Below are 11,830 nucleotides of genomic sequence, written 5' to 3' on the forward strand. Positions count from 1 at the left end.
AGTCTCGTGCTGCTGCTGCCGGCGCGCGCCAAGCTCTCTGCTCCTCCCCCCTCCCCTTTTCCTTGGGGGGGCGTGGAAGGGGGGGTCCTCGGTGTGACTGTATGTGTGTCCGTCCCGGAACCGGAAGTGGTTGTGGAGGAGCGGGCGATGGGGAGGAATGGGGGGGCTTAGGGGGGGGGGGTCTGGCTGGTGGGTGGCAGAGTTCAGCTCCCTGGAGGGGAAGAAGGGACGTCCCAAAGAAGGGTCTTTGAGGACGGGGTGGGGGGCGACATCAAGGAGAAGGCGCCCAGGGGCTGTCTCAGGGGAGCGAAGGTTTTCTGGGGACAGCTGGGGTCTCCAGTAGATAGACCCCTGTGCAGGCTGAGGGAGGTACTTCTTGGCGCAAGGCCTTGGGTAGGCAGGGGCGAAGTCCTCGCACAAGTGGGGGGGAGGCCAGAGGAAGTGGCTGGGCCTGAACTGGCACCGTGCCTAACACAAGGGCTTGTGCATCCCCCCAGTCTTCAGCTTCGCCTTCTGGGCCGATCCTCAGGGGGCAGGGGCGCTTCTCTTCTCCCACGTCTCCTGCTCCCTGACCCCTGGTTACCTGTGGCCCCGGGGAGCGAAGAAGACCCGGTCGGTGCCTGAGCCCAGGAGTGGAACCCAAGCACTGGTGATAGAGTTCATCTTAGTTCCTGAGAATTGGGTTTATTTCCCCGTATCCACATCGCGGGTGGCACGACACCCCTTATTATACCATTGCATCTTTGGATTGTTGGTTGGGGGTACGCCTGTTTTCCAGACTCCCTGCTGACAGCCCAAGAGTTCTGAGGGCCTCTGCAGTTCTCAGGTGGCTGCACCCTTACTGGCCCCTGTAACCCAGACAATTTGTTTACAGAAAGTTCAGGAGCCCTGGAAAGGAGAAGGAATAAGACGACAGGAGGAAGAGAGAGAGAGGGTAAGACAATTTTGGCTTAATGGCTTTTCTGGTTTGGGGGGAGAAGGGCTCATAATTAAATGGGCTTCTTGGGGACAACGTGACAGAATTCTTCAGGTCACAGCAGTTGTAGTACTGGTGTTTGCTGGGAGAGAAAAGTAATCTCCTGACAATACCCAGGAAGTTTTTATGTAAAAATTTAGCAGCACTGTACCCCATCCATTGCCACTGATACTCAGAAATGAATTATGAACTGCTCCAGTGAAATCACTAAGCAGGGTTACATTGTATCCAAAGGAGAAATTGATTCTGCTCTGGGGACAAATGGGTAGTGTGGTCCTTGTTGTGAAACTTGTGGAATTGCTTTCCTGTATTTAGAACAAGCAGGGCTGAGTTTAGAGTGGGGTTCATATTCTTAATACTGCAATGGAGAGCTTCAGGTGGACCTGTTGAGTGCTTAGAATCTGTGACACAGGGTTGGTGTGTCAGGTTGAAGTTTTCAGGAAAAACAAAAAACGTGATTCGCGGGTAGTTTGGAGTAAAGTAGATAAAATTGTATGGCGTGGACTCCAGAACTAGGTCTGCAAGAATTCAAAATATGAAGCTTGCTGGTGGTAGCATTTTAGGTAGCCTGAACATGACCATGTGGAGACCCAAAAGAGCTTGAGTTCTGAGCTTATAATCCTAGAACTGATTCCAGACTGGTTTATAAAATTTATTTCCCGTAGGTCTCTGAGCCAAGTTGATAATTAAATATTAAGTGCATATCTCCTCTTGTCCAACTGCCCCGCCCCCTTTCCCCTGCCCCCTTTTTTTTTTTTTTTTTTTTTTGCCTCACATTTCCTGGATCCGTCATTTATCATGGCATTGGGCAGGACCAGGGGAACCACTGTGCTCTTCTTCCCACAGGGCACTGAGGACCATTAGTCCAGCAGTCCCCAGGGTAAAAGTTGCTGGCTCAGACTGACAGCTGTGGGATAGTAGTGGTCCTGTTGGTGTGTTTGGGATAAACCTGTTCTGGGTTATTTTGTACTTGGAAGAGTTCACAAGTAGTAGGAAGGTCCCAAGTTCTATTCGGATGGCCCTTCTTGAACATCCTTAGAAGTTGAGGAAAGAGATTTTGTTTCTTTACTGAGAAAAAAAAAATTATTCTCTGTGTTTCTTCAAGTCGTTAGCTAATTTTGCAGCCTTTCTACAATTGTGCTTTCTGGGACAGGTTTTCTCACTAGAGTGTCTGAGATCTGTGAGTCAAGTTCTTTCTGTAGTTGAATTTGAGCTGATTGTTCTTTGCAACTCTATTGCTAGTGCTTTTAGTTGATGATTACTAAGCTGTAGGCTATAGATCTGATACTTGTGGGTAGTACCTTTGTAATTATGTGGTCTTTCTGGAATTGTCAGTGATTGTCACTAGTAGTGCTTGTCACATGGAAATATTTCTCTAACTCTCTTCCATTCGGGAGCACTTAAAGCATTGTATGTATGTATTTGTTTATTTTTGAGCTGTCTCCCATCACCATGTGCCTTAGGAGTTTGTTTTAAGGGGTTTATTCCTCTCCATCCTCTACTCAGATAGAAACTTAGTAGAACAGTAAATTATTCAGAGTCAACCACTGATGTGGGACCTAGCATTAAATTCCTGAAGTCTTGATTTCTAGGTTCATTCTCCAGCTACTACGCTTGGTTGGCGCAAGTCTTTCACGACTTTCTAAAGGTTTGCTGTGTTAAGAGAATATTGCTTTCCTGAGGAAACACTGTGTTTTATTTGAAAAAGAACAATTGTAAAGAATGTAATAAGTACCAGGAAAGAGATTGTGGTCTATACCATGTCTACCAAAACCACATGCTGCAGGCAGTGACTGCTTTATTTCTGGACGGCTGGTCGCACTATGGAGGGTGGACAGATGGACAAAGCTCTAGGGCAAGAGTTAAGTCCTATTAAATGTTTCATGGGTGTTACTTAACATCCTTTTTCTGCGCCTCCTCAGTGCTTTTGAGATGTCATCGGAGATTGGAAAAGAAATATGTAGTTCTTTGACCCTCTTGAAAGAAAAATGCCATCCAACTTAATTATATAGTAAACCTCCCTTTTTATTAATAGAATGGTTGAGGTATAGTGCAATAGTAAAATTGAAACTCAGAAAAGTAGAACCCAGATTTTCAATCTACCAGCATTCTTCTTTTTACTTATGTTTTTTCTTTTTTCCTGCTCTTTGGGTCTGTAATGAAAGCCTTCCACTTCCTTCTCAGTCTAGGGTAAACCAGTCCTTTTTATTCCTATTAAAATGTTGGCATAATCATCAAAACTGGCACTCTCTGTAGAAATGAGGTTTCCCTGTACTATCATTGGGCTTCTTCGGGTTTTAAGAATGTTGGTATGGACCTACTTGGATGTTGGAATGGTTTGGGGAGAATTCCTCCATGAAAGATAGAAAGTTAAAAGGTTAATTGGTAAAACGGACAGTAAACAGGTATTTGAATGATCTGGCGCCAGGGGTGCCCTGTTACACAACTCCAGGGGGCGCCATTTATGTGATATTCTGGCAAGAGCCTTCCTTCTTGGCTCTCCATTTGATCTCATTTCAGGGATACAGAGATTGAAGTCAGCCTTTTTAGAACAGTAGTAGAGCATTTCTCAGGTGTCACTTTGCAGGCAAATACTGCTTCTAGTTGGGTGAGCAGAGGTCTCCGTGTGTCGTTGGATGGACATATTATTGGAAGCCCACAGGACACATTTACCATTTTGTCCTAGGACCAGCTGTGGTTCTGATCTTCAGCTTTGTTCTCTAAGAACCAGAGCGGAGTGATAGGTTGGGTATCCAGGGAAGTAGAGGGGGCTTTTATTCAGTTTACCTCCTCTGAATGGTCTGGTCTTTCTTTCTGATTCCATCATTCTAAGGTGTCTGTGTGTGTGTGTGTGTGTGTGTGTGTGTGTGTGTTTTAACATTTATTTATTTATTTATTTATTTAAATGTTTTATTTATTTCTAGGAGAGAGAGAGACAGCGTGACCAGGGGAGGGTCAGAGAGAGAGGGAGTCACAGACCCAAACAGGCTCCAGGCTCTGAGCTGGCAGTCAGCACAGAGCCCGACGTGGGGCTCGAACCCACGAACCGCGAGATCATGACCTAAGCGAAAGTCGGACGCTTAACCGACTAGGCCACCCAGGCGCCCCATCATTTATTTATTTTTGAGAGAGGGAAAGATAGAGTGCGAGCAAGGGAGGGGCAGAGAGAGCGGTAGACACAAAATCCAAAGCAGACTCTGTGCTCAAGCTCAGAACCTGATGTAGGGCTCAAATCCACGAACCACAAGATCATGACCTGAGCCGAAGTTGGATACTTAATCGATGGAGCCACCCAGGTGCCCCCTGATTCCATCATTCTAAAATCAGTTGTCTTGGCAGCTAAGTGAAGTGTCACGGGTTGTGGACAGAAAGTATCATCTTTAACTGCATTTTGCTCTTATCAAAAATTCCACTTTTGGAAACATTTATCGAGAATTACCTGGAAAATGTATAATCCATTTCTGGAAACACCTTAAGTTTTAATTGATGCATCAGGTCGTAATAGCAGAGCATGTACTTCAGTTGTAGAGTTTTGGTCTCTTGTAGAACCCGCATTCTTAACTTGCTCTTTGGTATCTGCAGTCACATTCCTTCTCTGATATTTACTCTTTGACTCTGTGACTTCAATTTCCTCATCTGAAGAATGGGGGTTACAGTATCTACTTCACAGAGGTACCTACTTTAATTGCTGTGGCAGTTAAATGACATGATAGTTGTAAAGTGCTTAGAACAGTGCCCTGAACACAACAAGCACTTAATAGATGCTGATGGTGATGTTGGCGTTGTCCTGCCCTCCACATCACTTTGTTTTGTCTCCTTCATAAGAACCTACAGGGGCTATTTTCCTCAGAAACTTTCCCCTGAGCCACTTGTAGGACAATATGGATGAATGTAATCTGTTTTGGTGGGGAGGGGTGTTGTACAGAGGAATTCTATCTGAAGATACTCTTATTTTCAGGCTTTCAGTTCCTCCCTTCTTAATGTTCACATCTGTAATGTATTTACTTCCTTGACTTTTTAGGGGGAAATTATAATTAGACCCTCTTTTCTTTATTCTCTGGCCTAATTCTCTATCTCATTTCCACCATACGTCACGACTCTTGCCTGTCCTTTCTCTCAGCTAGAAGGTTAGACAGATGAGGCTTGTGGGTTATGGTTTGAGCCCCTAGCATTGTTTCCAAAATCTGTGTGTACAGAGTCCACTGTCCTTCAGCTCACTAAATACAGGATTGCTTACTGGGTGGTGAGTCCTATGTTTGAGACTGTGGGTAGGTCCAGTGTGTGATCCCTGCTTCCCAAAAAGCTGGGCAAGATTGGATCCCCTCAAACCGTGATCTGATCATTTCTCTTTAAATGTTTGAGAGAGAGTGCACACATGTATGCAGGGGAGGGGCAGAGAGAGGGGGAGTCACAGACTGAAACAGGCTCCAGGCTCTGAGCTGGCAGTCAGCACAGAGCCCGACGCGGGGCTCGAACCCACGAACCGCGAGATCATAACCTAAGCGAAAGTCAGACGCTCAACCAACTAAGCCACCCAGGCGCTCCTCCCCCTATCATTTTTTTATTTCTGTTGCCTAAGAAGGACCTGAGGCCCCTTTAGAAAGTTAATGCTGGAAGGAAAAGGTTAGCACCTGTGTCGGAGACTGCTCTGGTGTATTTTATAAATTGGGGAGCAGGATTTGTCTGGGGTTGATCCTCAAGTCAGTTAAAAATGAGCCTTATTTGTGTGAAGTTGTAGTCAGAGATTTGATGCATTCCTCTCCTCTCCTTTGCTACTTTTTAGGCAAGAGTAGGCCGAAATTCAGTTCTGCTTCCCTTTATAGGTTTTGTGAACATTGAGAGTGCTGTTTAATAGAGCAAAACATGTGATGAGATTTCTGGAGAAGGATAAGGAGTGGAGTTACGTCCAGCGTGATGTCCGTTCTGTTTTTCCTCCTTTGTTACAGATCTTTCCTAGTTTCTGCAATGTACTTCTTCCCCCCCTGTGTCCTTCTTCCCCCCCAGAATCGTGGTTGCTTCTGGTTCGAGAAACAGCATGATGATAATGTTTATTTCTTGCTGTTCACCATTTCCTCATTCCGTCAGTCTCTTACTCCCTTTTTACCTGCCTTCTGCTGGGCCGGATCTTCCTCAGTCCAGGATCTGGGGCAGCTGCTCTTGAATAACTACAGTTAATATACCATCTTACTAGAAGTGATCAGAGTGGGGAAATGAGTGGTGGGATGCCTACGTTCCGTACCCATCAGGATTCTGAGGGATTACTTTTCTTGCTCCTTCCTCACTCCCAAAGTTTTAAGGTTAATTATCATCCACACGCAGAGAAGAACTTGAACTCTCAGAAGCATCAGGTGTGAGAAATACAGAACAAAAGTCTAGTACTGTGTAGGTCTTCTGGTGCACCGCTGTCCCTGTTCTGAATCCCTGTAGGTAGAGATGTGGGGCGCTGCTACTCCCGGTGCCGGAACCCTCTTCCAAACCGGTCATTCCAGGTTCTCACTGCTCGGCTCTGCATGTGTGGTACCCAGGGCTGCACTGTGGGTATGCTTGGACCTTGGTGGGATTGGTGGGGCATGATCCCCAGGTAGCATCTGGTACTCAGAAAATATCTTTGTTGTGATTCCTGCCAATTCCTCTCTTTAATTCGCCTGGGCATTTTGTGCTCTGGCCTAGCTGTGTAGAACGACAGGTATGTCAGTTGGAACTCTTTTGCAAGGAAGATAGATTTAAAAGGATAAAGGAAAAGTGGAGCGGGGATAGGGACCCTGACTGTTTTTTAGCCAGTCAGTGATTTGCTTTGTGTGACCTTGGGTACATCCTTTCCCTGCTCCTGACTTCAGTTCCTCTTTTTGTCACCAAAGGAAAGTATATACCGAGTCTCTTGGTTACGGGAGACATTCTGTGGGTAAGCGAGACATGCATCAGTTCTTCCACCAGCCTCCTGAGAAGGACAGGCTCTGTTGGATTTCATGCTGAGCGGCTCTCTGGGACTAATGTGGTGGATCCAGAGATCTTCACCTGAATTCCCAGCCGTGTGGTCAGGTCCAAAGAGGAGGTCGGGAACTCCTCATCTCCCCTCGGTTGTCAAGTCGCTTCAGATTGATTCCTCGGTGTGATGTGATCTCTCTTTCTTTCTTCAGGTAGAATGGAAGAATCTCACTTCAATTCTAACCCATACTTCTGGCCTTCTATCCCCACAGTCTCAGGACAGGTAGGTGGCGGTTGTTTTTTCCTTCTTCCCTGTCATGTAGTTTTTTCAACTTTCGAGTAGTAAGTTCTATTACTGTGGAGACTGAAGCAAGATAAGTCACGTGCTATTTCACCGGGTCCCTCGTCACTGAGAATTCTAGCGTTTGTGTTTTGGCTTCTCTGGAAGCACAGAGATATTAACTGTTCCCTCCTTGGAGGACAGACAACGCAGAGTGCTTCGGGAAGAGATGAAATCGGACTCTTTCTGCAGAGGCTGCTCACCTCCCCTTTCCTTTCCTTTTAGATTGAGAACACAATGTTCATCAACAAGATGAAGGATCAGCTGCTGCCAGAGAAGGGCTGTGGTCTGGCTCCACCCCACTACCCCACCTTGCTGACCGTGCCTGCCTCTGTGTCCCTGCCCTCGGGCATCAGTATGGACACAGAGTCCAAGTCAGACCAGCTGACCCCACATAGCCAGGCGTCCGTTACCCAGAATATCACCGTGGTCCCTGTACCATCTGCAGGACTGATGACTGCTGGTGAGCCACTCTGCTCTTCTCCAATCTGAGGTGTTGATCTTCCATGATCAGTACCCCAGGCTGGAGGGCTCCAAGGACATGGGGAGTGGGATATGTGTTTGATTCCTCAATCACATTTTTATTAAGTGCCTACTGTGTGCCTAGCAATGCGCTAGGCATTGTGGGGGATACAAAGAAGTAGAAGATGCGGTCCCTGCCTTTGAGGAGGTGACATTCTTTCCTTCTCTGAATCAAGGAGTCTCCTGTTCTCAGAGGTGGAGAAGAGAAGGGAGTCAATCAAGGGGTAAATCTCACTGTTACTGGGGGTGGGGTGGGGACAGGGGTTAGGAGACCATTATTTTTCTATAGGGTTTGGGGTTTCCTATGTACTCTGGGCTGGGAGGGTGGTGGTGAGGGGTTGATTAGACACTGATCTGGGGGGAAGTTAAATAGGATTCGGATCAGGACTGGACAACATGACACCATCTCCTTTTTCTCCCAATCCTAGGTCCCGGTTTGGTAATCACGTCCCCCTCAGGCTCCCTTGTGACCACAGCCTCATCAGCTCAGACCTTCCCCATTTCGGCTCCCATGATTGTCTCAGCTCTTCCCCCTGGCTCACAAGCCCTGCAGGTGGTCCCTGACCTCTCCAAGAAGGTAGCATCAACCCTAACAGAGGAAGGAGGTGGAGGTGGCGGTGGAGGTGGCAGTGTGGCTCCTAAGCCCCCTCGGGGCCGGAAGAAGAAGCGGATGCTGGAATCGGGGCTGCCCGAGATGAATGACCCGTATGTCCTCTCCCCTGAGGATGACGATGACCATCAGAAAGACGGCAAGACCTACAGGTAAGAGTCCGAGCCAGGGCGGTGAGGGGTGAGGATCGCCGCCTCGGCTTACCTGCCCCTTTTTGTCGTGCCCGGGCTCAGGCTCCACGCCGACAGCGTCCCACCTCCGATCCACTTGCATGTCAGGTGTTCTCTTGTGGGGTTGGAAGGTGGGGCTTCTAGCACTTCTCGAGTGACTGTTCCCCAGGACGCAGACCCATTTTACTCCTTCCTTTTTGGGGAAGTCAGCAGTGACTAATTTTTGAATGACATAATGGAGTTTCTTTCTTACGATAAGGTTTTAGGCTGGGTTTCAGACTCTGTCTCCAGCTCCTTTTTGCTTTCTGCATTTTCCGTTCCTATTTTTCTAAGAAACTTCTGAAAAGCCCCTAACCTTGACCTGTGTGCCACCCACTGGTTCTTGGGCCACACGGGAGCACTGACCCTGCATGGTGGGGATGATGGGAGGGGTCTCTATAAAAAGGTGGGAGGAGTAAGACGTCACCCGTTGGCCCTTGGAGTATATGCTTATCAAGTGCCTGTTTGCTTACTTTCTAATTCACGAAAGTCATTTTGATTCTCTACTTCCTTTAAGTTGTCCATTGCCAAAAAGTATTCTGTTTGCATGTGGTGCTCTGCAGAAATAATTACAGAAGTAGGCTCCCTGCCCTTGGAAAGTTGCAAGTCTCTTAATCCCCTTGAGAACCGTCAAGGGCCCTGGTGGGTTTGGGAAGCTTGGTCCCAGTGTCCACAGTGGGATGACCGCTGTCACCACTTTGATGCAGACAGGGGCAGATATGCATGGCTGGGAGACTGGGTCTGTCCTTAGTGTACCGAGATGGGCAATGTTGTTCCCATTTTAGGAGCGAAGGGAACTGCGGCACAGGAAATGGACAGAGCCTTGGGCTCATGGATTCAGTTCCCGGCTCCACCACGAACTTGCTGTGTGACCCTGGGCAAGTCCTTTCCCCCTCTCTGGGCCTCAGTTTCCTCATCTGTAAAATGGGGAGAATTCTGTTTATGCCTCCCGTTTGTTGGGAGTATACATCAGTTAAGATTTGAAATGTTGGGAACTTTGAGAGAAAGAGATGAGAAATAGTTGTCAGTTAGCATTTAGTTTTATTTCTATTGTACACGTGTCCTGTGTACACAACTACAGAGTGTTTAAATTCTTCTCTGTAAGTGAAGAGGAGGGGAGTGTTGCTATGCAGAAAGTATGGAGCGCTGCAGAATCCCAGCCCATGATCTGAAAGTTCATTGCAGCTTTATTATTACAGGTGTATCCCACTTTATACAGTAAAAGTCTTCCTGGGAAATGTTTACATCATATCATTTTATAAAGGTACCTGACAAGTTTGATTCATTTAAAAGCATCTTCTATATATCATTTCATAAAATGAAAGTCCCTTTTATCTTGTAGAAATCCGGATGTTTATGTATTTGCTTAAAGTGAGGTCATTGTGACATGGAGATGCACCTGTACAGGCTGTGTCGTCGTAAGACTGATGGCCTGCGTCTCTGACACCCTGTGCAGCTTTGCACGTGGGGCAGGGTCCTCTGAGTCTGTCAAGGGTTTTGTTGTTGTTGTCGTTTTGTGGTTTTTGGTTTTTGTTTTTTTGTGGGTTTTTTTTTTGGTTGTTTTTTGCTTGTTTATTTTTTGGACCCACATTAACGCTATTTCTGGACTTCCCAAAGTGTGTCTATGGGAGGAAATGTGAATATGCAATTGGGAGGAAGTCCTGGTAGCATTTTCTACACTCTTCAGTGTATTTGCAACTCTTGACAGACCCCACACCCAGGTGACTAAAGAGAACTCTGAAATGTAAGGGGGCCTCATTATATTCTAGGCGAATGGAATTTCTTCAGAAACTCAGAGCTCTGAATTGTCAAAGCAATCTTTTTAATCACAAAAAAATCCCTATTTCCATGTATGTTTGAGTCAACCACATCCATTCCTGTGGTCAGTGACATTTGACTGAGTATTGTTGGACTTGGGTTCTGGGCAAGTCAACTTATTTCTAGCTCTTTGTTCCCATCTGCAAAATGGGAAGATCAGTCATCACCCTCATCTACTGTGTGTTTTTGAGGGAAAATCAGAGTATCTGAAATTGTTTTTGAATATCTTAGGGGGAAAATGGGGTGGTAATTCAGAGTTATTATTATGAACAAGGTCATTTTCCACTGTGTGCTTCTGAAAGGGCCCCATTCGTATGTTGGATGTGAATGGTACTCCCCTGGGGTTGTGCGCCCAACTATATGGGGTGGTGGCTTTTCTGTCTCCTGCTAACTGCCCACTACCACAATACTCCTAAATCAGATTTCTTCCCGACTACCCAACACCTTGTATTAAAAGACTTGTACTCTTTTTTCTGGCTTCATGGCATTTCAGAGTTGGAAATACATTAATCGTCACCTAAGCCAGTTCCTTCTCTGTAGTTTAGTCTTCTAAACATTCCTGGCAGATGACAGTCTGCCTCTCCTTGGATATCTCTAGTGTGAGGAATCTTGAATTAGGTTAGGATCATAGCTTTGTAGTGAATAGCTGTTTGCCCTTTGGCAAATTACTTAACCTTTCCAAGCCTTTGTGTTCCTTTCTGTAAATCGGGGATAATGCTTGCTAGGCTGTTGTGAGGAGTGGAAATAATGTGCTTAAAGCACCTAACTGATGCGATGCCCGTAACAACAAATGGCAACTATGATTATCATTACTCCGATTGTTGCCATTGCAGTACCTCCTACCTTTTGAGATGGCTTATTTTGTTGCCAGTCCATTGTCTAGGAATTTAAGTTTTACAGATTCTTTCTTAGTTGAAAATGTTGATAAAGAGGGTTACTTTCTCTTTCATAGTTAATTTCATACTAAGGGTGCAATTGTGTGTTCCAGCACTCACACACAAACTATGAGCTTTTGTTTGAGTTAAAATGGTATGTGTTGTTCTACCTGTCTGACAAATTTTAGCAACCAAGGGAAATTATTTTGTAACTTCAGTACTGTTCCCCTCCAAGAGACAATGTGTCTAGTTTCTAACTTCAGTGAAACGTATAGTAGCGTGAGCTCATCCTTCAGCACTGGTATGTTCACATTAGTGCGGGTCTTATTATTAGAGAAGACTTGGCTTACCTTTGACTGTTCTGGATGTTTTCTGGTCCCTCTGGAGACAGATAATTATCTCCATTTTACAGACCAGAAAATTGAGGTCTAGATTGATGAGCAAGCCTGTAACTCAACCTTGAGGAGAGCCCAGGTGTCCAGACTTCCATTGGCTGTGTCCTCTGGGCCATACTACCTATAAACAGAAAACCCCCCCCCCCCCCCCCCGTTTGGT

General features: G+C 46.1%; 1 protein-coding gene across 10 annotated transcripts in view; it reads left to right on the top strand.

Annotated features, from left to right (window-relative positions):
- ZNF384 (zinc finger protein 384) overlaps positions 1-11,830 on the top strand; it is a 19,705-nt gene that overhangs the window by 296 nt on the left and 7,579 nt on the right. For 2 of the 10 annotated variants that reach the window (XM_077759102.1, XM_077759108.1), the window contains exons 2-7: positions 875-934; positions 7,114-7,184; positions 7,467-7,704; positions 7,940-7,987; positions 8,192-8,525; positions 9,368-9,460. In XM_077759102.1, the coding sequence (XP_077615228.1) occupies positions 7,119-7,184; positions 7,467-7,704; positions 7,940-7,987; positions 8,192-8,525; positions 9,368-9,460 (779 nt within the window). In that variant the 5' untranslated portion in view covers positions 875-934; positions 7,114-7,118. Of the gene's footprint in view, positions 1-43; positions 100-294; positions 394-874; positions 935-7,113; positions 7,185-7,466; positions 7,705-7,939; positions 7,988-8,191; positions 8,526-9,367; positions 9,461-11,830 lie in introns of those variants that run through there. The other 8 variants (XM_077759105.1, XM_077759109.1, XM_077759106.1 and 5 more) reach the window with 5 other exon arrangements.

Source organism: Crocuta crocuta, unplaced genomic scaffold (assembly GCF_008692635.1).
Source record: "Crocuta crocuta isolate KB4526 unplaced genomic scaffold, BGI_CrCroc_1.0 scaffold72, whole genome shotgun sequence".
NCBI lineage: Eukaryota > Metazoa > Chordata > Mammalia > Carnivora > Hyaenidae > Crocuta > Crocuta crocuta.